We start from the raw sequence: 25012 nt of genomic DNA, 5'->3' as shown, positions 1-25012 counted from the left end.
GACATTGTTTATCTAGCGCTCAATACAGGGTTTCTAAGCATGAATGAAAAAGAAAGTAATTAAATACACGTACAAAATGACCATAACAAAGTATTAAAGTGGACAATTAACAAAACATTACATAATTTTAAGTGAGATGAAATACCTGGACTTAACAAACTTTGATGGATCTAAATAAATGAGTTTTTCGTTCAGGTCTTAGATTCATTGTTTTTAATTTATTCAAAGACTTCCGAAGTTGCTTGTAAAGTTCTATATCAATTACGCTCAGTACGAGTTCATTTGAAGTCGTCCGATTTTTCAGGGATTTATTATACCAAGGGTGCTATTAACCGTGAGAGATAAACTTTGAATCACTTTTCTATAATAGTACTTTCCATCTGTCTTTAGCTTCTTTAGGGAGCCACTTTGAGATTTGTGGCCCCCGGAGGCTGGATATATCCTCAAGATATGTCCATCCTGGATTGACCTAAAGCATTATTTTTGTCAAAAATTGTTTAACGATGGCAGAAATTAGGCGAAGGGATGTTTTGGATACGTCGATGAAGTCATGGTGGGCAAGTATGACATCGGACGTGAAATAAACGTTTTAAAATAATTATTCACTTTATGCAAATCGTTACCAATAAGATTTGCATAAAGTGAATAATTGTTCCAAAACGTTTACCTCACGCTCGATTTCTGCAATACTTGCACACCATCACTACAACTACGTATCCAAAATACCACCTTCCCAAGTTTCTGAAAAGGTTAATTAACAAGTAAAACTAATAGTGCATGGAAATATCTTTAAACGATACATCCAGCCCCGGGGGCCACATATCACAAAGTGGCTCCCTAAAGAAGCTAAAGATAGATGCAAAACATTAAATACTAATTCGCAAGCAAATGAAAAACTTCTTTAGAAGAATAGGCACCCTCGGCTGTTCAACATGGAAACCGTCATATATAAAAGGGATTCATAATACAGCGGGAGAAGCAGATTTTGAATACTTTTTGTTTAAAATGACCTGTATTTCAAGTGATTGATTGCTGACAATACTAATGGGTAAAGTGATGACATAAAAAGTTTGTTATACCCGGCCATTCATCACTCAACACTAGCTTACGCCCGTTCTTATATATAACTCTATGCTTACGCCACATCACAGGAACAACAAAGGGCGCCCTCATGGCAAGCGTACGCTCCATTGACCTTGCATTCATTTCACGTGGAGATTCGCAGTTTACACGTATAAAACAACGTTATGTTTACGTCAAGTACAGCATTGCAATGTACGTGCATGGCCTCGGTCAATCAAACGTCACTGCACATCAAATGAAGTCATTGTACCCATGAGATTATTGTGTATGTAAAACCATTCCTCCCTCAGTGTGGTTAAACCAGGGCCGTTCTCCATGTGGGGGATGACGGGTCAGTCTATAGCCCCCCCCCCCCACCCCCGCCCCCGCCCACAAGGATCAAATCAGTGACCGTGAACTCAATTGAGGTCACGGCTAGGCGGTCATAGACCGACTTGTCTCATGTGCAGCCTTTAAAGGGACGTTATTATAATAAATTATGTTAATATTATTCCATGCAGCTCCCGCTCGCTCTGACGGAAAACCCGTGACTCATAATAGATTGTCCTAGCCGGCATTTTGTGCACATTGAAACAGTGGAGTACGTCTAGGAAGTTACTTCAAACTACAGAATCCAAGTACAAAGTCCTGGTTTGCTTTCACTATATCAACATAGAACAATAGTGTATATTGATCTGAGCTGAGTATGGACAGAGGTCAAGGGTTTTGGTTTACAAATGCTTTGGACGGAAGTGAAGTACGTGCATCGTGATTCTGAAGCTGTTGTTTTGAATTAACTACTGCGTGCTCAGTCTGCTGAAGGTGATTCCGGCGCATGCACAGTCGACGAGTGTCTCAATCTGCTCATTCAATACTCACATTACTGGATTCACTGGTCGCGAACATAACGGAGTAACATTTTAATTTGGGACTGGAGACTGGTGAGTATTTTACATTGAAAGCCATTGCTTTTTGTGATTTCAGTTAATATAAATATTTTTTAAGCCTGAGGTTTTTATGCGTTGAACCATGGTTAAACCATGGAGGGAGGAAATACATTGTTGAACATCCATTGTTGAAAATGAAAAATGAATGGTTAGTGTGCTACGAAATTGTAAGCAACCCGGAAACGACTGCCTTGTGAAGATCTGATGACTTGAGTCAGAACGTCTTAAAAAATGGATTCTGACTCGAAATCCAACATGTTAAAGATGCTATGTCAGTTTTTTGGCCGATTTGACCCAAACATTTTGATTTAAAATTCAATAGGTATTTTGATGGGGGTCGAGAAAGTTACAAGCTTTTATTTGAGCCATTGCTCGAAAAAGTCCGCCAATTATTAGTAGCAGTGAAATAAAGTGCTCAAAATAATTTTTTTGTCGGGATCCCGACAATATATCACGTGACCAATTCTTATGTGTTTTATAAGAAACGTTTTAAATTTTTGTCATGGTTCCTGACCATTAAACTTTTTTTCGTTAGAGCAGGTGATACTTTTTGAAATACCATTCACTTTTTTTTTAATGTTTGGGGCCAAAAATCTGACATAGCATCTTTAATAGTGTATAGTTATTTATTGCTACCAACTAAAATATTTCATCAAGGCCTACGGTCTCAATGTTTCATGTTTTAATATTTTTTAATGGTGTCCGGTAAAGGCTCTTGCGTTGCACCCTTTTTTTATAAGAAAAAATCCTTTGTCTTACGAATTTTAAATAGGCCTGGTAGCAATTAATTCAAAATGGCGCCACGAAACCACATCTACTCCGGGATGGGATTAACCCCAGACGACGGGACTACGGAAGACGTAACCGAGACAGACTCCGTTCAGACGGCCGAGCTGCTTGTAGACAAACAGCCCGCCGAGGAAGAAGTCCGGACAATAATAGTGTGGCGTAACGTCTTTATCATGGCCATGCTACACATTGCAGCCGTGTATGCCTTCTTTGCACTGACGTGGAAGTGTATGGCATACACTCTCCTATGGGGTAATGTATACTGATAATGATGAACACTTAATAAAAGGGAAAGTCTACGTTTGCTAATCACTCTTAAAATTAATTAACTTTTAGTTCAAAAACTACAGCAGCTTTTTAATACAAACGCATTTTGAGTAATGTGCTTATGTAAAAAGATATCACTTTTGTAATGCCCCCAATATTGTATCTGAGAAGTGTTACTGTTAGATACGTTTCTCAGATTGTTTATTTCCATGGAGAATTATTCTTCATGCGTTGACATTTAATATATTGGATCAAGATTTCGGCAATATCTCAAAAACGCAACCTTTTGAAATTAATATTTCACAGGTTTTATTAACATTGTATGTAGCATTAAAACAATCGACCGCTTAAAAAAGCCAAAGGTATACCTTCCCTTGAATAACATAAACCCAGCATTAAGATAATTAAACAGTAAAGACATTTGTAAAGCGCCTAATGCAAAAACCTCTAAGGGCATAAAGAGAACAATAAAATATACAATGAGTGAAAGATACAGTTACAAGTAAGCAGATTACTTGTAATAATAAGTTTTAACAGAGGAGCAAACCCCTCCTTTTATAGCAGTAAAGTGCACTGGGCCTTTTTAAATCTGCATTACAGAAAATGTCATGACAAGTTACAGTTAGGTATCTTGCTCAAGGGCACAGTTGCCATGACATTATGGAATCATTATTCAATAATTCACTCCAGTAATGTTGATACAAAACAACGTCTGGCATTTATAATATTACTTTCACAATAACTTGTGCATATATATTAATGGTTAAAGTTAATTAATATAATTTATACAAATTGTTTTCAGCTATTTGGCTTTATCTGTGCTCCGGCATTGGCATAACGGCAGGAGCACATCGGCTGTGGGCTCATCGCACATACAAAGCAAAGCTCCCTCTACGGATACTCCTTGGAATGTTTAACTCCATAGCACTCCAGGTGAATAAGACATAAACAAATCCCACACCAAGGTTTACAAGAAAAACCCAAATGTTGGTCTCATACATGACATTTAATGAGTGACACTTTTAAGTTTCACCTTAGAAAATTGAATAACATTATTTGAAAGACAACTTCACCAAGCCACCAAACGTTGTATGGTGTTCCATGCACGATCCCATAAAAAAACACAGTTAAGCAACTCAAATTGCGCTCAATCAAATGCCCTATAGGTAGTAGTCGGTTCATTCACAGAATTATGAACATTTACATCGGAAACACATTTTGTTTCAAAGCAAGCTGGGCTATGTAAAATATCGGTTACTGCAACTTGCAAACAGATTATTCTCTCTCGTCAAGAATCTTAGAAACTAGTTTGAACCTACAGTTTAGTAACATCAACAAAAACGTGTCCTTGAATATTATTTATTCATGCTGGTTTGCAGAATGACATCTACGAGTGGTCACGTGACCACCGAGTTCACCACAAGTACTCGGAGACCGAGGCCGATCCACACAACGCCACAAGAGGGTTCTTCTTCGCTCACGTCGGCTGGCTCCTTTGCCGAAAACATCCTAAGGTGATCGAGAAAGGGTCCAGAATTGACCTTCGTGACCTCTTGGATGACCCTGTGGTGAAATACCAAAGAAAGTGAGTAGGAGCTACTTTTTGAATGTGTGTCAGTGCGAAACGATGAATGTTGCATTCCAATTCGTAATGTTGTTGTGGTGTTTTGTGGCAGGTACTAGCTGTATTCCAATTCGTAATGACTTTGTTGTTGTGGTGTTTTGTGGCAGGTTCTATCTCCCGTTGATTTTGTTCTTCTGTTTCATCTTACCGACTGCTGTACCGGTGATCTGCTGGGGAGAATCCATCTGGAATGCCTTTTACGTAGCTGGACTGCTACGCTACTGCTTCACTCTCAACTGTACTTGGATGGTAAACAGCGCAGCCCACATGTGGGGGAACAAGCCTTATGATCGCTTCATCAACCCCTCAGAGAACATCATGGTGTCTGCCTTCGCTGGAGGAGAGGGTTGGCACAACTACCATCATACCTTCCCATGGGACTACAAGACCAGTGAGTTCGGCTGGAAGATCAACCTCACTACCATGTTCATAGATCTGATGGCAACCTTGGGCCAGGTCACAGAGCGGAAGACAGTGCCAGAGAAAACCATACTAGCCAGGATGCAGCGCACTGGCTCTTTGGGTGCGGGAGTGGGATGCGACTAAGTCCACAAACAATTTTTTCTTTAATCTATGTATTGCTGTATATAGAAAAGCAGTTGCATTTGGATTACTTTCATGTAAAATTAAAGAACATTATAAGTAATGCGTTCTCTAGTTAATATTTGGCCGTATAAAAAAATGCACAGTCTCCCGATTGCATAACGTGACGTCATGAAGATGTTGCAAACTGCTTCAGTGGTGTCAATTACCAACAATTTGGGAGAACGAAAAAGTTTGCCACACATACTCTAGACATTGCACAAAATGAGCAGTTATTGTAGATTTTTAAAGTTTTTTTGAGAATATGGCCAGTAATTCGACAGGCAGAGCCAAAATTTACAATTCCGTATTAAGGAATTGTTGTATATAAGTCAGGAACTTCTTAAATGTGTCGGAACTTTCACATTCTGTTATTTTTCTGTTTAAATTATGTCTGATAATTTTCAGCGTTCCGGTCGGAGCCATTGCTGAAGTCATCAATTTAGACACGGCATGTAAGAATGAAATTCGTCGAAGAAAGTCACCATTTTGATTAAGTTAAATTGTGGCTATAGTGGTAGCCTTTACAAATGGAAAACAAATGTATATAGGAGTGCATGTATCTTGTATTGTAAATATTGCTGTATCTGCTGCAGCTTCACGCGCTATATTCTCGTAGCTCAAATCGCTATATTAATCACAGGAACCTTTTTTTCTGTCAAACCACTTGAGTCGTTCAACACATCGACAATGTTAGTCAAACAATTATTTAGTCAAACATGAACTCTTAAAGTAAAACATGCTGAATTGACTTCACGTGCTCTTTTAATGTTCGGAGCCGGTGACGCATGCAATTATGTCCTCTATGCAATACTATTCGGAGGACATTATTACATAATGCAATTCTGTCCGCCCGGACACATTTGCATATGCAGTTGTGTCCACCCCCGTGCAAAACCGTCCTTGCAGTAAATTAAACGCGCTTGGTCGACTGAACACGTTTGCCATTTTTTTTACAAGCCAAGTGTGTGTCATGAATGACATGGGAAAGGTTCGGCCATTGGGTATTTACTGTAATCATAAAATACGTGAATATTCATGCTGCATATGGGCTACGTAGGTTCAGTGCAGGCACGCTCGCTTACGCGCGCACATACATACAGTCATGTACATGTCCGCCGAGACGGTTTTTGCATAGCCGTGGACACGATTGCATATGCAAAAGTGTCCGATGAGGACAGTTTTGCATGGCGGACTCAATTGCATCTGACAACGGCCAATGTGTATACAGAGGGCGTGACCTAAATAAGTTGAGTTGCGAAATTCGTTGTTTTTTGTCTCTAGTGTCTCGACTTAAAAGCACTATTGGTAATTGCTCAAAATAATTGTAAGCATAAAAACTTACTTAATAGCGATCAATGGAGATAAGTTGGTAGTATAAAACATTGTGAGAAACTGCTCCCTCTGTAGTAACGTCGTTTTCGAGAAAAAAGTTATTTCTCACTAAAATATTTGAACAGGATTTCGAGACCCTAGAATTTAATTTTGAGATCTCGAATTCAAGCATGCTGAAAGCACACAACTTCGTGTGACAAGGTTTTTTTTCCCCACTATTATCTCGCAACTTTGACGACCAATTGAGTTCATTTTTTTCACAGGTTTGTTATTTGGTGCATATGTTTAGATACACCAAGTTACTGAGAAGACTGGTCTATGACAATTACCGAAAGTGTCTAGTGTCTTTAAAGCCATTGGACCCTTTCGGTACAGAAAAAAAAAAAAGTTCACAGATTTACAAATAATTTACAGGGTTTACAGAAAGTAATGGTGAAAGACTTCTCTTGAAATATTAGTCCATGAAATGCTTTACTTTTTGAGAAAACGGTAAAACAATATAAATTCTCGTTAACGAGAATTACGGATTTGTTATAAACACATGTCATGACACGGCGAAACGCACGAAAACAGGAGTGGGTTTTCCCGTTATTTTCTCCCGACTCCGATGTCCGATTGAGCCTAAATTTCCACAGGATTGTTATTTTATATATAAGTTGTGATACACGAAGTGTGTGACTTGGACAATACTGTTTACCGAAAGTGTATAATGGCTTTAAATGTACTTACTTGTTAGTTGTTTACACTTTGTGAGGAGATGTTTTGTTTTATGTAGCTGAACACGAAAGGAATAAGTCATGTGTTCAATTCGTGGTTGCATTGCAATGATTAAAACAAAGTGATCGGCGTATTATGTAATGTGTCATTTGGATTATTCTGATTCGAGAAATAAAATTTAAAAAACTTCCAACTACGAGAAAGATCTGGACACAACGCACCCACCCCGGTTCAATGTACATGTACTTGGCTTGCTATATCAATCATCATACACCTAGTTTTGCCATCCAAGAGACTAAGAATGAAGACTGAACTGTTTAGAAACATTGTGTTATACCAGATTTACCACTTATCGTTGGAAGTATTTTTAAAGTGTCTCCCAAAAACTAATTTGTCAAAATTATCTTTAAAACAACGTAGTAGGCCTTTTCTCATTTCAATCCAATGGGGTTCTTGCCCCGTACTTCGTACTTGAACCAACTAACTCTGCCCTACATTTGAAACAAAACAAATTAACTGCTCAGTGGACCTCCTATGACGACGACACCTTATCACCATACCTATAAATTGTACTTCAAGTTCCGTTCCATTCAATCAATAATCACCATGATACTCTTGAACTTGGGAACATCTATTGTTAATTCACTGTTCCCATTGTGTGAAGTATTAGCATATGAATGCGTTGTATATAAAAATAGACTTGTGCAGGTCATTCAGATCAACCATTAGTAATCGGGTTGAAAGAAGCAGAGATAAGCCTGTGATATTGAACTTCGACCATGACTTACAGCTCTGCCAATAATAACAATAGTCGTGGCTTTGCCTGTAAGCCAGGGCCTGTAAGCCAAAGCCATAACCTGTCACCGAGTCGATCTACACATTCCAAGCTGAACGCCGTCGACAAGCTGAACGCAAAACGAGGAGCAGTAGACCCAGATCAAAATAATGGTCAGGCCCATCTTGGAAGGGGATACAAGAAACAAAATCACTTTCATAAACCAATCATTCACCAATGAAAAACATACTTTCCATCTTTAACAGTCATTGATCTCCAAGTTTTTAAAGGGTTTGTGCAGGAGGGGGGGGGGGGGGGTTATGGGTGCATTTTGAACGATTCTAATCAGACCGTTTGAGGCCCGAAGATGGTTATTACAAATAAAGGAGGTTCGATACAATTGAAAAGATTATTATTTTACAGAATGTGTTATCGAATACTTTGATCAGACCAAATTGAGTCCAAAGGTTTAGAGTCGCTTGCAAGTACGTGACATAACACAGAGGCCATGGCTGATATTAAGTAAATATTCAACAAACAAACAAATCCAAAATGGCTGCTTCTGGAGCCTCCCAACTCGGCCAAACAACAACCTCCATTTTAATTGCGGTGTTTATTTTGGGTGTTTTTGCTTTCTATAAACGAACCAAGAGGCCGGATGGCTTCCCGCCTGGGCCGAGTTCTCTGCCAATCTTTGGAAGCTTTCTGGGTAAATACTTAATTTACAAATTTTATAAAATGTATTTATTATTTACAATAGTTAATAATAATCTGCAGGGTGTTAGGCTACCCATGGTCTTGTTTTGTGGCATGTTTGAGATCGCAGTGAATAATTTTGACATAATGAATAATGAAGCAGTCTTTTGCCCTTCTCTGTACACTTTTTGTCTCAGCATTGTAGTGTCCCAATAATTTAAATAAATAAAAGGAAATATTGAAAGTAATAGCTCTGTGGGGATGTCTATAATAACCGTCACAGTAACATGGTTAATCAGATTAAAAGCCTATTGTTGTAATATGTCGACAATGATATTTACAATTTTGTGTTGGCTCTTATTTTAGTTACGTTCCAACAAATATTTAATTAGAATAAAAGAACTTCGATGACAACAATTTTGTGAAAGTGTTATTTGCCGAGAAATTGATCAAAAAAACTTTCCTTCCAAAACAGGATTCGGTTTCAACAAATCCCCCCATCAACTCTTTAGAGAACTTCACAAGAAATATGGCGACATTTACTCTCTGAATTTTGCGGGACAGAACACTGTGTTACTGAATAGCGCCGAGGTTGTAAAGGAAGCCTATGTGAAACACGCAGTGGAGTTTTCAGGACGAGGAAGGGCGTACGCTGGTATCAAATAGTTCTTATGGTTTTTATTATTCGGTTCATGTCAGCTTTAAGAAACATTACATAATTGGTTTTGCTCAGTGGCAGATAAGCACTTTATGTAATCCACCATATACATAAACTGACAAACCTGGAAAAGTTTGAGATCAATCGGCCATCTGAGTCACGAGAAAAGAGGGAAAAACCGATTAGATTTGGCATGACATCGATTTTAAAAGAAAACGAATAAAAAAGGCTCACTGAGCGATAAACTCCAAATAGGAAATTAGTTTTATGAATTTTTAATTAAAAATGAGATTTTTAGACAAATATTTCAAGGGATGTTTTCTACTATCATCATCATTAGACCGGGTAAGTTTTATGCTGTGATCTTAGACGTTTTCTTTAATTCTGTGTTACAATCTGTTCAAAGTAAGTTCTTAGATTAAAATGCAATTTATTGATAGTTTGTTTTACTTTGATTTAATACAGTTGGATTGCTCACTGAAGGATTCAAAGATATAATATTCTCAGATGGGCCACAATGGAAATACCAGCGCAAACTTGCTCACAGCGTGTTCAGGTAAACTTCAATCCTTTAAACAAAGTAGCCTGTTGTTCTTTGAAGTTTTAAATTCGAAAGCATTTTATTACGTTAGTAGGAGAGGAACACAAACAATGAGGTTTTTCTGTTCATAATGTTACCTTGAAAACTCAAAAATACTTGATTTGCAAGCCCTGGGAACTAACTGGGAAAAGCTACCCCTGCGTCGCCGAAGTTTACGGAAAATGTCTTGTATGCAATCGTGGCGGCAGTATTTGACAATCACTTTCTTGGCAACGCGGTCATTTTGAAAGCGCCATTCTGTCGGCACAGAGCACCATTTCTGCCATTACGCGACGTACTCAGCCAAAAGAGAGGTATGATCTATACGGCACGCTGCCACGAAAGCGAGGCTGGTCGCGCTGCCCATAGCGAGGCTGGAGCTAAAGCCAAATACACCAATTCTATAAATCCATAACAGGACATAGACGTGTTCTTCTAAATTCCAGACAATTCACACAACGTAAGCAGATGGAGAGGCTCGTCCATGATGTCACTCCTAAAATAGCCAGCGTACTTGATGCCTTTGGAGACAAACCATTCGCTCCAAAGTGGACAGTTTGCAACATCGTGTATAACATTCTAGCTACATTTACCCTTGGCAAAAAGTAAGTATGTTCACTGATTTCTCTATTGGCCTATTACTAGGACACGCCCTCCAAACTGCATTTTTTTTTCTTAACCTCCGGAACTCTCAGATCCGTACGCAATGATTTTGGATTCATCAACGACTTCACTTTGTTCTTTTTATACCTTATGACGTCATCATTATGGCGCCCTCTGATGAGCTTAAGAGAAGGTTTGCTTCTGGCCCATAAAAGCACGTGCGAACATACGTTGTCACTGTTTCGTAGTCGTTTCACTGTGATGCAAAAGTGTCCGATGATGACGTAATTGCATAAGGTACACTGTTTGGATTTTTATTCCATACGTCGTACATCAATCCTTGAATTTGTCTAGTAGGTGTTATTGGAAGTAAGGAGTTTAGTTTATTGCTATGTGTGCAAGGGCCAAGTCAAAGGTTGCCACGACACGGTATAAAGGCATTGAAAGTCTCTGCTTATAAAGCTAAACCAAATAAAATGCACTTTTATATTAAACAGGTACGAGTTAAACGATCCTGAGATTATGACGTACATTGATCTACGGAATACAGTGATGTACCAAGTCGGCAATGGCCAACCGGCTGACTACCTTCCAATCTTAAAATACATACCCATACCTTCGGTTCTTAAATTCAAGAGACTCCTGAAATCGTTCCATCGCTTCTTCTACGATGAGTTCAACAAACACCGCGAAAGATTCGACCCTGGTAAGTCAAGAGAACACTAGACTTTACTCAAGTCCAAATCCAGTGAAAGTCCTTTCGCCTGACATCAGAAAACTCCCACAACCTATGCTCGGGACCACAATAGCTTCATTTTGACGGCGAATATATAGGGACCTCTCACACGAGAACGGGAACTGAATCAAGTCTAAGAAAACACTTGCACTCAGCAATAACACAACATGCCACACACCATTTGCCTACCAATATCGTTCAAAAGAATGAGAGTTGTCAACAAGATGTTTTGTTCCATTCTGCAGAAAACGTCGGTGACTTGTTTGATTTGCTGATATTAAAACAAAGTGAAGAGAAAGAAGCTGGCGAGGACCAGGCAGGGAAGCTGACGGATACACACATTGTGCAAATCGTCATGGATCTGTTGATTGGTACTGATAATGACGTCATTTTTTAAAAACATGTTGGGTTGGCATGGGCGGGTCAGGGTGGCTCGTGCGTAAAGCGCTTGTTGCCTCTCACTCACCATTGTAGCTGGTTCGATTCCCAGCTACGGCCACAATGTGAGTAGAGTTGTGCGCTGGTTCTCTCACATGCCACAAAGGTTTTCTCCATGCCCTCCGGTTTTCCTTTCTCCAAAAAAAAAAAACTCAGACTATTTAGGGACTGTGGCTGATCTGGTTGGTTATGTGTCGACAGTGGCTGATTACCGAAAGCGTCTAGCTTCCTGCGGTTCGAACACCTGCTTAGCCTTGTCCTTCGTTAATTCGTGATCCAGGTTTTTAGCTGCAAAAGTTAGAGTGATTAGCCTCCCAAAGAGATGAATAATCTTTTATTAATATGTTTCGTTCTTTAACAGCTGGGACTGACACAGCCATTCACACTTTACACTGGGCCATAGCAGCCATGACAGAACATCCAGAAATCCAGGAGAAGGTTGCCATGGAGATATATGAGGTTGTAGGTCGTGATAGGCTGCCCTCTATTGACGATAAAGGCACTTTGCCATACACTGAGGCTACCATCTTGGAGGTATTCCGATTTGGTAGCGTGGTTCCGATTGGTATACCCCATTCAGTAATGGCGGATACTTCATTGTGTGAGTACGTACAATAGGTATATCACTATGAGGAGGGTACTACCCATTAAGTTGTGCACCACATGACTTTGGGTATCTGACCATTAATTTTGGTCATCCAAGTCTAACTCTCAAACAAAAAAGGCCACTTGAACACCCAGCAGGGTGGATATGTGCGCATTACAAGTCTTATTATTATTATTATTATTATTATTATTATTATTATTATTATTATTATTATTATTATTATTATTATTATTATTAAGAAGTTTATTTTATGCTATCTACGATACATCCTACAGAGCCGGATCCAGACTCTGGATCTGAGGCGCTAAAGGGGTGATGTTATTTAAATGACAGAATTCTACGTAGTATGTGAGCTGTGCCGAGGAGTGCAATCTTCTGGACTAAGTTGATGCTTATGCTGCCAGGGATACGTTCAATGAATTTCTCCAGTCCTTTCTTTACTAGTCCCAGAGCTCCGATGACCACTGGGATTGTCTCGGTCTTCATACTCCACATTCTGCTAATCTCGATCTCAAGGTCTTTGTATTTAGACAGCTTCTCGGCAACTTTAATTGAGGTGTTTCGTTCGGAAGGTATTGACACATCAATTAGTATACACCTCTGGTCTTTCTTGTCCTTGATGATGATGTCGGGTCTGTTGGCTTTAATCTCTTTGTCAGTATGGATTGGCATGTCCCAGAGGATGGTGACTACATCATTCTCTGTGACCGTTGTCGGCTGATGTTTGTACCACTCCCCTGTCGTCTCTATGTTGTAATGCCTGCAAATTTTCCAGTGAAGGTACGCCGCTGTCTTATTGTGTCGATGAATATACTCCGTCTTCGCCAGCTCTGGACATCCAGAGATAATATGGTCTACGGTTTCTTCATATTTTCCGCATATCCTACATTGTGGGTCTATTCCATCTTTGATGATGCGATGGTGAAATGATTATTATTATTATTATTATTATTATTATTATTATTATTATTATTATTATTATTATTATTATTATTATTATTATTATTATTATTATTATTATTATTATTATTATTATTATTATTATTATTATTATTATTATTATTATTATTATTATTATTATTATTATTATTATTATTATTATTATTATTATTATTATTATTATTATTATTATTATTATTATTATTATTATTATTATTATTATTATTATTATTATTATTATTATTATTATTATTATTATTATTATTATTATTATTATTATTATTATTATTATTATTATTATTATTATTATTATTATTATTATTATTATTATTATTATTATTATTATTATTATTATTATTATTATTATTATTATTATTATTATTATTATTATTATTATTATTATTATTATTATTATTATTATTATTATTATTATTATTATTATTATTATTATTATTATTATTATTATTATTATTATTATTATTATTATTATTATTATTATTATTATTATTATTATTATTATTTCTATTATTATCAATCGTCAGAACAATAATTACTTTTTAAAAGGGGAGAAAAAACAATACATAATATTAAATATATATCTGACAAAAGAACTTAAATATACCGATCCCGACAGTGACAGGCACTTTCCACCTGTATTCGCCTACATAGATCCACCATGTGCGTATACTAGACTTTATCTTTGCATTATTGTATATTATCGATTTATTTGTTTGCAACATTTAAGATTATACTATGTGCAATTTCAGGCGGATACAAGATTCCTAAAGGTACCTCAGTAATGATCAATCACCTCGCTTTGCATTACAATCCGAGAGACTGGGCTGAACCCAACAAGTTCAAACCGGGTAAGCACCAACAACACCAGGCACTACCTGCTCTGAGTCATGGTCGAAGTTCAGTCAGTCTTAGCTTTTGCTTCTACTTCTTTCAACCGTAAGCCCGAATACTAACCACTGCCACTAGTACGGTACGTAGTTGGTGAACTCGGATAAAGAATTAGACCCTTTTTAAAGCTGTAAGCAGACGTTTTCTGTCTTTTACCAACTTGCCGTGACCCAACCAGCCTTGTATAGCCGCTGCAGGGCATATTTTATGATAAACAAAGTTGTAAAGGACGTGTCCTGTATGCCTGAACTGTTGTATAGGAATGATGAACATAGATTTTATTGTTTATACCAAATCTGTATTTCCCTCTTGTTTACAAATGCATTTGAATAATACAATTCATTACGTCATAGTGGGTATTATTTCTTGCAATGTCAGAGCATTTCTTGAAAGACAACGGAGAGCTTTTAACCAACCTACCAGAGAGTTTTCTGCCCTTCAGCTGTGGACGTCGTTCATGCCTCGGTGAAGACTTCGCTAAGAAGGAGATCTTCCTACTCTTCACGTGGCTGTTTAGCAGGTACACCTTCTACAAGGTACCAGGGAAGGAGATGACGTCATTACTTACGGCGACTTCAAACTCAGCGTTCAACCATCAGCCGAGAAACGAGTTACAGGTGTGCGTTAAGCGACGTTTTTAAAAGCCTGAACATCTGATGTCACACTTCGAGGCTCGTGAATAACGCCAGAGTATAGCCTAGGTCAATCCCCGCCCATCTTCACCTTTCACCTAGATTCATATGCAGACGACCGCAAGTGCAGCTGCCAAACGTCACCTCGGACCAATCAAAACACAGATTGAGAAGGCTTACGTCACTGCAAGTTTATCCAATGAAATTACTGGTTCTGAAAAGCACTTTTTATCCTTGCGGATAAAGACAGGGTATCACTCTACGTTTTAAAGTGTTTTTTCGGGTTGAATTAAAGGGACACGTTGCCATCTGATCAAATTAATGCTATCCAAAACGGGCTGAAGGGGTCGAATAGTCTTGCCCTTTAAATGATTATTGGAAACAGTATAGCTTACTGATGTTGCAGTGTGGCAGATGTTCACAGCTTTCTGATAAAATACAACAATTCACTTTGTGCGTTTTTTAAATATTCAAGTACTTTTTTTATTGTTACCACAAAAGCCCATTATGTTTATAAAATTATTTTATGATGAATACTAAAAAAACTATGACAAAAAATAAATGTTGTTTCTGCTTTATAAAGATTTTTATTAAATCACAATATTATATTCTCAGCAGTAATAATTGATTGGTTATATTGATTACTAAACCCCGTGTTATCACTAATAGCAGCAACTAACTATTAGTAAAATATGTCAATCGTAATAAATGCTTATCTAAAGAATTAATATGTATAATTCTTTCAACTGAAATAACATCCACTTCTAAAGGCCACACCATCATATAATTCCCAATTTAAGAATGTTGTACGTAATGTTAACTTTGATATATTGCTAATTTCTATATGCCACACCAACTTGATAAAAGAAAGCAAACAATTATATTTCTAATAAGCTAAATTTAAAATAAACCGGCAATGGTTTCATTAGCTAATTGTGTTTGTTCATAACTCTCCTCATGGCTATCATTCTATGTGTCCTACCACTGTGTCCAATGAACACTTGGTGACTGGTATCCTCCTCATTAATGCTAAGCGAGAAATTTGTTCAGCAATATTTTCTGCTAAAGCGTCTCTATGAAATTTGCCACAGGTTGCTTAGTGTGGCAACTGCACATATACCTATCTACACAAAGTGCAGTTATGCATTCACAACATGGTAGCATATTGCAGGCTTCATAGTCAATCTACCAGTCTGAAGTGAATGACACATGAATGGGCAGATAGTAGGAAGGTTGACTGTGTACTGTGTAGATACATACATGTACATAACATGACATCATTTTGCAGGCTTCATAGTTAATCTACCATTCTAAAGTCAATGACAAATAAATGGGCAGACAGTAGGAGGGTTGACTGTGTACTGTGTAGATACATACATAACACTATATCATATTGCGGGCTTCATAGTTAATCTACCATTCTAAACTTAATGACACGAGAATGGGCAGACAGTAGAAGGGTTGACTGTGTACTGTGTAGATACATACATAACATATCATATTTTGCAGGCTTGCATAGTTAATCTACCATTCAAAAGTGAATGACACATGAATGAGCAGACAGTAGGAGGGTTGACTGTGTACTGTGTGTAAATGCATCCATAACATGATATCATATTGCAGGCATGCATAGCTCAAAATCACAGTGGATAATATATAGATTGGTCATTAGTTTAAAATGACTAAAGACGATTGAGCCCAAATTTTCACAGGCTTGTTATTTTATGCTTATGTTGGGATACACCAAGTGAGAAGACTGGTCTCTGACAATTACCAAACGTGTACCTTCCCTTTAAATGACTATACAAAAACGAATTGATCTTTGCATGTGTTTAGTATGCACTGGCAGTTTTGTACAAAAACAAACCATGATAAACTCATGGGAATTTTTTTTTTGTACAAGAAAGTACATTGGATAAATCACACTTGATATCTTTGTACCAGAACAGTACTTTTTAAAGCACAGTATCTTAGAAAACCGAAATCACACCTAGGAATAACAGGTCACTTTATTCAAACTCATAGCGCTTCTTAACACACACCTCCATACCGTCAAGAGGTTGGTGGACAAAGCCTGAAACAGTAGTCAGCTTCATCAGGGACTCCTCCTCCTTCCCTGGTACCTTGTAGAAGGTGTACCGGCCAAACAGCCATGTGAAGATAAGAAAGAGCTCCTTCTTAGCAAAGTCTTCACCAAGACAGACTCGTCGGCCAAGGCCGAATGGGAGGAAATTCTCAGGTAGTTTATCGGGAAGTTGACCATTTTCATTCAAAAACCGCTCTGTCAAAAAACCAAGAAAAAAATGACTGAATATTTATGTACCCTATTAGAGATTCCAGCTCATGGTAATTTCCAACATGGGGGAAAGAATCTCAGCTAACACTAGCTATGAAATTTCTAAAGAGCAATGTTAATTTGAGGGATGAAACACAAAGCCAAAGGTAATGAATAAGCATCCACCATGCTCTTTGAACTTGACGGACACCAAGCTATTTGGTCCAACCAATAATCATGCGCCGTGCTCTTTGAACTTGACGGATACCAAGCTGGTCCAACCTATAAGTCTAGAATGCAGGGAGCTCTATTCCTTCACAAGATATCTCGGGAGAGCATTTTGACTTTCCTGAATCTTTCATTAATTTAAACTGTATAGTCTCTAGACTAATCTAACTGACCTGGTTTAAACTGCTCAGGTTGGTCCCACTTCTCAGGGTCAAAATGAAGACCTATGTGGTTGATCATCACCATCGTTCCTTTCTTAATCTTGTAACCATCTAATAAAGAAAAAGACAAGAATAATTTAGCTTCACAAAACGTACTAAAACTAACTCCACTTGTTTGTATAACACCAAAGACTAGTTGCTGCCTCAAAGTTGTCTTGTTTACATTGACAACTTCAAACAACAGAGGGTGCCAATACATAACTAAGTGGAACTATAAGTGGGGCCCATCCCAAACCTACCCTTTTGAACCCTTGTTTAGGGAGATGGGGAGGGGGTGTTTAGGGCGAATGGGAGGGAAGTGTTTAGGGCAAATGGGAGGGGGTGTTTAGGGGGATGGGGAGGGGGGTGTTTAGGGCGAATGGGAGGGAAGTGTTTAGGGCGAATGGGAGGGGGGTGTTTAGGGGGATGGGGAGGGGGGTGTTTAGGGCGATGGGGAGGGGGGTGTTTAGGGCTAATGGGAGGGGGTGTTTAGGGGGATGGGGAGGGGGTGTTTAGGGCGAATGGGAGGGGGGTGTTTAGGGCTAATGGGAGGGAAGTGTTTAGGGCGATGGGGAGGGGGGTGTTTAGGGCGATGGGGAGGGGGGTGTTTAGGGGGATGGGGAGGGGGGTGTTTAGGGCGAATGGGAGGGGGGTGTTTAGGGCGAATGGGAGGGGGGTGTTTAGGGCTAATGGGAGGGAAGTGTTTAGGGCGATGGGGAGGGGGTGTTTAGGGCGATGGGGAGGGGGGTGTTTAGGGCGATGGGGAGGGGGGTGTTTAGGGGGATGGGGAGGGGGGTGTTTAGGGCGAATGGGACGGAAGTGTTTAGGGCGATGGGGAGGGGGGTGTTTAGGGGGATGGGGAGGGGGGTGTTTAGGGCGAATGGGAGGGGGGTGTTTAGGGCTAATGGGAGGGAAGTGTTTAGGGCGATGGGGAGGGGGGTGTTTAGGGCTAATGGGAGGGGGTGTTTAGGGGATGGGGAGGGGGTGTTTAGGGGGATGGGGAGGGGGTGTTTAGGGGGATGGGGGGGTGTTTAGGGCGAATGGGAGGGGGGTGTTTAGGGCTAATGGGAGGGAAGTGTTTAGGGCGATGGGGAGGGGGTGTTTAGGGGGATGGGGAGGGGGGTGTTTAGGGCGAATGGGAGGGGGGTGTTTAGGGCGAATGGGAGGGGGGTGTTTAGGGGGATGGGGAGGGGGGTGTTTAGGGCGAATGGGAGGGGGGTGTTTAGGGCGAATGGGAGGGGGGTGTTTAGGGCTAATGGGAGGGAAGTGTTTAGGGCGATGGGGAGGGGGTGTTTAGGGCAATGGGGAGGGGGTGTTTAGGGGGATGGGGAGGGGGGTGTTTAGGGTGAATGGGAGGGAAGTGTTTAGGGCGATGGGGAGGGGGGTGTTTAGGGGGATGGGGAGGGGGTGTTTAGGGCGAATGGGAGGGGGTGTTTAGGGCTAATGGGAGGGAAGTGTTTAGGGCGATGGGGAGGGGGGTGTTTAGGGCTAATGGGAGGGAAGTGTTTAGGGGGATGGGGAGGGGGGTGTTTAGGGCTAATGGGAGGGGGTGTTTAGGGGGATGGGGAGGGGGTGTTTAGGGGGATGGGGAGGGGGTGTTTAGGGGGATGGGGAGGGGGGTGTTTAGGGGGATGGGGAGGGGGTGTTTAGGGCTAATGGGAGGGGGGTGTTTGGGGGGATGGGGAGGGGGTGTTTAGGGGGATGGGGAGGGGGTGTTTAGGGGGATGGGGAGGGGGGTGTTTAGGGGGATGGGGAGGGGGGTGTTTAGGGGGATGGGGAGGGGGGTGTTTAGGGCTAATGGGAGGGGGGTGTTTGGGGGGATGGGGAGGGGGTGTTTAGGGGGATGGGGAGGGGGTGTTTAGGGGGATGGGGAGGGGGGTGTTTAGGGGGATGGGGAGGGGGTGTTTAGGGCTAATGGGAGGGGGGTGTTTGGGGGGATGGGGAGGGGGTGTTTAGGGGGATGGGGAGGGGGTGTTTAGGGGGATGGGGAGGGGGTGTTTAGGGGGATGGGGAGGGGGGTGTTTAGGGGGATGGGGAGGGGGGTGTTTAGGGGGATGGGGAGGAGGGTGTTTAGGGCTAATGGGAGGGAAGTGTTTAGGGCCAATGGGAGGGAAGTGTTTAGGGCCAATGGGAGGGAAGTGTTTAGGGCCAATGGGAGGGGGTGTTTAGGGCTAACGGGAGGGGGGTGTTTGGGGCGATGAGGTAGTCTTGGTCCCAAGACCATTGGTGTTGCGCGGTCACACACAACCAACGTTCCGATTATGCACGGCAAAAACTGTCCACGCTTGTAATGAACGAACGCTAGCGGACGCTCTGTTTCTCTGATTTAGATCTCACCATGGTGAGCACAGGACATGGTGAGATCCGTAAATCAGAGAAACAGAGCGCCCGCTAGCGTTCATTCATTACAAGCGTGGACAGTTTTTGCCGTGCATAATCGGTTGTGTGTGACCGCACAACACCAATGGTCTTGGAACCAAGACTAGCGATGAGGAGGGCCGGGGTCTTAAGGGCGATGGGGAGGGGGGGTTTAGGGCGATGGGGAGGGTGGTAATTGTAACGATTGGGGGGGGGGGGCGAGGAGAGACCAATGGATAAGCATAATAAGGTTAACTCAAACTCACTCAGTGTAGTATCAACCAGTGTAGAATGTGGAACACCCAATGGAGCAACTGAACCAAAGCGGAGAATCTCTAGTAAGGTAGCCTCGACATATGGCAAGTTGCCTTTATCGTCAAGAGAGGGCAGTCTATCACGACCAATGACATCATCAATCTCCTGGGCAATCCTCTCTTGGATTTTAGGATTCTCTGCCAGTGCAGCGACTGCCCAGTGAAGACTTAAGGTGGTGGTCTCGGTTCCGGCTGTTTGACAACAAAATTAAAATAATAATTGCAAGTGTCAATTGAACCTGTGCGTAGAGTGTCAAGTCTTCTTCTTTGTGGAGAGCCCATTCTTCCTGTTATTAAGCACTGAAGTTGACACAGCAAGTTTAAAAATGTCCCATTAACTCTGAAAGCAGAGAATGCTCGCAAAGACTAAAAAATTCTGCAGCCAGCAGAGCCATGAAATTGGGCCACAATCTGAAGGTGATCGCGATGATTGGAAAGACAGTGAATACTTCATGCCATTTCATTTTTTGGGGGGTAGTAGGTTTTTTTGCTTACCTCCAAACAAGTCAATGACAGTCTGAACAATGTGGGTGTCCGTCAGTAGCTTGGCCTCCTCCTCACCGGCAGCTAATGCCTCCTTCTGGGTCAAGATCAAAGTGTCAAAAAAGTCCTTGACATTTTCTAAAACAAGGAAACAGGAATTGTTTTTTATAAAAGGATCTTCTTATCGGTCAAATTTTCAAGCAAAGTAGAGAAAGTGTGTGAATCTGTTCAACTGTTACTTCACAGGCTGTGTATGGTACTACAACTATAATATTCACAGTATACAAACATATATTAAATAAAGGACTCCATTGGCCATACCTAAAACATTCTATTTATATTACACTGTGACCCTTGACACTACAATGTGACCCTTGACATTACACTCTGACCCAACAAGAACAACTACTTGTTTGCATACCTGGGTCAAAATTTTCACGGTGCTTTTCAAACTCGCTGTAAAACAGCTTGAAATATACTTGGACCAACTTGTTCACTCGTCTATCAACCGGCAGTTTGACGTACTTCAAGATCGGAAAAAAATCCGAAGGCAGACCGTTGCCAAAAGCTTCAGTAGCTTCAGTATTAGCAGTGATGAATGCCATGAGGTCAGGGTCATCAGTTTTATATCTGTAAAAAATAAAGAGTTTTTTCCCCGATAGAGTATTGTTTTGACTGATAATTTCTTTCAACATAAAAAGGAAAATTCTTTTTTGGAAAAAAAAAAATCAAATTTGCTTGAACTTACTGTTTTCCGAAACACATTGTAGCAAGGATATTGTAAACTGCTTGCCCAATGGTATACTTTGGCGCAAAAGGCTCGTCTCCTTGTTCATCCAGAATTTGACCCACTTTCGGAGTCACTGCAAACACCAGCTTTTCCAATTCTTCCTTGCGGGTGAAACGTCTGAAATAGAAACATAAACAATGAACTGATAATTCTATCAATAACTTCCTTTATAAGTTTGTACACTGGGCTAGTGGCCACTAGGCCTGGGCTAGTGGCCACTAGGCCTGGGCTAGTGGCCACTAGGCCTGGGCTAGTGGCCACTAGGCCTGGGCTAGTGGCCACTAGGCCTGGGCTAGTGGCCACTAGGCCTGGGCTAGTGGCCACTAGGCCTGGGCTAGTGACCACTAGGCCTGTGGGACTAGTGAAGTTTACTACTCAAATAGTCGTGACACCACCTGTCAATAACTTCCTTTGTATAGTCGTGACTACACCACCTGTCAATAACTTCCTTTATATAGTCGTGACTACACCACCTGTCAATAACTTCCTTTATATAGTCGTGACTACACCACCTGTCAATAACTTCCTTTATATAGTCGTGACTACACCACCTGTCAATAACTTCCTTTATATAGTCGTGACTACACCACCTGTCAATAACTTCCTTTATATAGTCGTGACTACACCACCTGTCAATAACTTCCTTTATATAGTCGTGACTACACCACCTGTCAATAACTTCCTTTATATAGTCGTGACTACACCACCTGTCAATAACTTCCTTTATATAGTCGTGACTACACCACCTGTCAATAACTTCCTTTATATAGTCGTGACTACACCACCTGTCGCAGTAGTCACCCAGGCCTAGCGACCACCCAATGTTTGTTTGAAAGAGACATGGTAGAATGGCTTACCTAACGGCAGAGTGGGCTAGCTTTCGTTGAAATTTCCACTGTGGACCATAATCAGTGAAAACGATATCCTTATACCCCTCTGTGAACACTTCCACTAAATTATAAAGAAGACAAATCAACAAAATTTATGTCATTAGCATAGTTTGAACAATTCAGTACCTTTTGTTTCTTTTGGTTTGTTTGTCTCCATTTTCTAGCCATAGGTCAAGTCTCAAGTGCTTACCTTAGAAGGTGAAGTCTCAGTCTTTCAGGTCCAAGTGGTCAAGTCCAAATTCTTCCAAGTCATGTTTGACCTTAGTCCAAGTCCAAGCCCCCCAAGAATCCAACCTTAAAAGTGAGGAGCAAGCCTAAGAGCCATGTCACATGGGGCAATTTATGGGCAACAAGTTCCAGGCAATCTCCACGAAGAAAGGGAATTCACATTTGAATGACACCTCTTGTTCTCGTGGGTCATAAGATGATATACAAAGAATGACTAATGTGCTACCCAAGTGGTCCTGTAGCATGCAATGCAGTTGGTTGCCTCCAAGTCGCCTACAAAACATGCTCGTTTGATAAGGCCCTTAAACCCCATGTAACTCAGCTGAGATCAGAAGTTACAGAAAAGTCCAAAGTTTTCAAAGTTTTTAAAAACTATTTAATAAGACAGTGACTAAACCTAAGATGGACTTACTGGATGGTATCCGGGGTCGTCCTGCAAACTCTACAGCCTGCTTGACCATTGCTTCTCTGATAACTTCAATGGTGTTCAAGACAACAACATTCCTCAATGCAAACTTCAAGGAAAATATGGTGCCATATTTCTGTCTCAGATCCGAAAAGACGTCAAAGACAGGCTTATTGGTCATGAAGGCTATACAAAGATAAAGAAAAGGTGTTACCAACATTTCCATTTTAAAGTTCAAGAAATGATCAATATTGAAGACATTTTCATACTGGGTCACCTTTGGGGGAAAGTGGTTTATCAATGAGTTCAAAAGCAAAAATGACCTTGGTACCAGTTATTCCTCTATGGTACCTGCATGGTACCAGTTGAAGCAATATAGTAACTGTATGATGTTCTGGCTGATGTTCTGGCAAAGTTTTTGTGCCAAAAAATAAATAATACAACAATTTATAATGCACATATATATCCACCACAAGGATTGCTCAAGGCACCTAACGAGGTAAATATTTAATTGATAGTACAAATAAATGAACACAATAAATTGAATACTTACAATGTTAACAACTTATATTAGTACACACCATACCATAAAGAGCCTTGAGGGGGTAGAGCATTCATAAAAAGTACAGAATAAGTTAGTATCTGATTAATAATAATACTTACTGGTAATATTTCCCAGGATTGGGAAGGCAGTGGGTCCGGGCGGTGAACCAGCAGGCCTCTGGGTACTCATGTACAGCGCAATGACAGCCAGAGTAACCAACCCAACCAAAATGGTGGTTACGTTCAAATAGGCTTCGGTGTCAACCATCTTTAAAAAAAAAACCGTTCAACATTCGTTCCAATTAACCAGGGGCAGCTGGTAAGGGTTTTATCAGGGGGTAGTGGGAAGCACAGACCACCTGAAGTGAATGCCTGAACCAAGAACTTTACTTTCAGTCAATGTTTCACCTTCAACCTTCTTTAATAGTCGACTGGCAAATGCCCGTATGATGCATTATCTGTGGCTGATGAGTATTTCTTACGCAAGAGTACGTTGTATTGGGCTGCGATAAGCCCAAGGCTGGAATAATCTGGTGACAGCGGATAATAGCCACACGAAAATATTGTTTGTGGTACTAACACAACAGTGGATTGTGTGTTGTGTGTTCCTTCAACTGCCACTTCATTGTAGCCTTTGATCGAGGCGCTCGCGGCTTCCTCGATGGAGCTTTACGTGTTGACTATAGCTCTATCATCAACAGACATGACCGCTGCCAAACCTGAACAAAGACTAGTTTGATGTTTATTGGCAAGGAAGCATAGAGGGCGCTAACGCTTTATTATGCAAATCAGCTTATAACAATGGTTGCGTGATGGAGCCTTTTTCGAAACCACGGCTTCGGCTTCAGGCTCCGTTCTCTCGTGTGAAGCCCTGAACGCCAACACAAAGCACGCGTAATAACGTCAAACCACGGCTAGCCTGAGCCGAATCCAAAGTCGAAGCCGTGGTTTCGAAAAGGGTCTATGATCGGCGTAACTGATGAGTGACATAATTTTCTCACAAAGCATGAATGATAACATTGGCACTTCCACGTTGGCACTATACTACCGCTGCCAAAGGAGGCTTTGGTCGTGGCCGTTTGAATCGTTGATGAACAGATCGAGGTCATGAAACCAAAATGTGCCCATATAAGGTATCAATAATGAACCACAAGGGGTAGTGACTGTCTGGGTACAAACACTCTTATATTGTGGGATTGACTCGGCAAAAAAAATGCTGTAAATGGAATTTAAGTTTGTATTTCTTAAAGGCAGTAGACACTATTGGTAATTACTCAAAATAATTATTAGCATTAAACCTCACTTGGTAAAGAGTAATGGGGAGAGGTTGGCAGCATAAAACATTGTGAGAAACGGCTCCCTCTGAATTAGTGGAGTAGTTTTCGAGATAGAAGTAATTTTCCA

The 25012-nt window shown here is 40.6% G+C and overlaps 3 protein-coding genes across 5 annotated transcripts; 2 read left to right on the top strand and 1 right to left on the bottom strand.

The window, feature by feature from the left end:
* The first annotated feature begins 1614 nt into the window (after window positions 1-1614).
* On the top strand, window positions 1615-7476 carry LOC139953341 (acyl-CoA desaturase-like). Its single transcript, XM_071952849.1, has 5 exons — window positions 1615-2003; window positions 2782-3050; window positions 3868-3998; window positions 4445-4650; window positions 4797-7476. The coding sequence occupies exons 2-5, from the start codon at window positions 2804-2806 to the stop codon at window positions 5233-5235; spliced, it is 1023 nt and encodes a 340-aa protein (XP_071808950.1). The 5' UTR covers window positions 1615-2003; window positions 2782-2803; the 3' UTR covers window positions 5236-7476.
* Window positions 7477-8642: 1166 nt separating this feature from the next.
* On the top strand, window positions 8643-16494 carry LOC139952889 (cytochrome P450 2J4-like). 3 transcript variants are annotated; one of them, XM_071952172.1, is made up of 9 exons: window positions 8643-8807; window positions 9270-9449; window positions 9918-10008; window positions 10479-10637; window positions 11133-11341; window positions 11617-11742; window positions 12171-12410; window positions 14123-14221; window positions 14640-16494. In XM_071952172.1, the coding sequence occupies exons 1-9, from the start codon at window positions 8651-8653 to the stop codon at window positions 14900-14902; spliced, it is 1524 nt and encodes a 507-aa protein (XP_071808273.1). In that variant the 5' UTR covers window positions 8643-8650; the 3' UTR covers window positions 14903-16494. The 3 variants fall into 3 exon arrangements, with proteins under 3 accessions (XP_071808273.1, XP_071808275.1, XP_071808274.1); XM_071952174.1 differs by having other exon boundaries at window positions 14123-14343; window positions 14640-14769; XM_071952173.1 differs by lacking the exon at window positions 11617-11742.
* On the bottom strand, window positions 15871-24202 carry LOC139952888 (steroid 17-alpha-hydroxylase/17,20 lyase-like). Its single transcript, XM_071952170.1, has 9 exons — window positions 23729-24202; window positions 23072-23251; window positions 22399-22492; window positions 21500-21658; window positions 21173-21381; window positions 20764-20889; window positions 20221-20460; window positions 17570-17668; window positions 15871-17174 (listed from the first exon to the last, which is right to left on the bottom strand). The coding sequence occupies exons 1-9, from the start codon at window positions 23874-23876 to the stop codon at window positions 16903-16905; spliced, it is 1527 nt and encodes a 508-aa protein (XP_071808271.1). The 5' UTR covers window positions 23877-24202; the 3' UTR covers window positions 15871-16902.
* Between the last annotated feature and the right edge of the window lie 810 nt (window positions 24203-25012).

This window comes from Asterias amurensis, chromosome 21 (assembly GCF_032118995.1).
Source record: "Asterias amurensis chromosome 21, ASM3211899v1".
Classification (NCBI taxonomy): domain Eukaryota; kingdom Metazoa; phylum Echinodermata; class Asteroidea; order Forcipulatida; family Asteriidae; genus Asterias; species Asterias amurensis.
This window is presented reverse-complemented; position numbering and strand designations above follow the sequence as displayed.

Bases quoted from the DNA above. Each gene is read 5' to 3' on its own strand.
- LOC139952889 (XM_071952172.1), top strand. From the start codon at position 8,651: ATGGCTGCTTCTGGAGCCTCCCAACTCGGCCAAACAACAACCTCCATT. The intron at 9,450-9,917 runs GTATCAAATAGT...GATTTAATACAG, and splicing joins ACGAGGAAGGGCGTACGCTG to TTGGATTGCTCACTGAAGGA. The intron at 12,411-14,122 runs GTGAGTACGTAC...GTGCAATTTCAG, and splicing joins AATGGCGGATACTTCATTGT to GCGGATACAAGATTCCTAAA.
- LOC139952888 (XM_071952170.1), bottom strand. From the start codon at position 23,876: ATGGTTGACACCGAAGCCTATTTGAACGTAACCACCATTTTGGTTGGG. The intron at 20,890-21,172 runs GTATGCAAACAA...TCCTTGTTTTAG, and splicing joins CCGTGAAAATTTTGACCCAG to AAAATGTCAAGGACTTTTTT. The intron at 20,461-20,763 runs GTAAGCAAAAAA...GTTGTCAAACAG, and splicing joins TGTCATTGACTTGTTTGGAG to CCGGAACCGAGACCACCACC.
- LOC139953341 (XM_071952849.1), top strand. From the start codon at position 2,804: ATGGCGCCACGAAACCACATCTACTCCGGGATGGGATTAACCCCAGAC. The intron at 3,051-3,867 runs GTAATGTATACT...AATTGTTTTCAG, and splicing joins GGCATACACTCTCCTATGGG to CTATTTGGCTTTATCTGTGC. The intron at 4,651-4,796 runs GTGAGTAGGAGC...GTTTTGTGGCAG, and splicing joins GTGGTGAAATACCAAAGAAA to GTTCTATCTCCCGTTGATTT.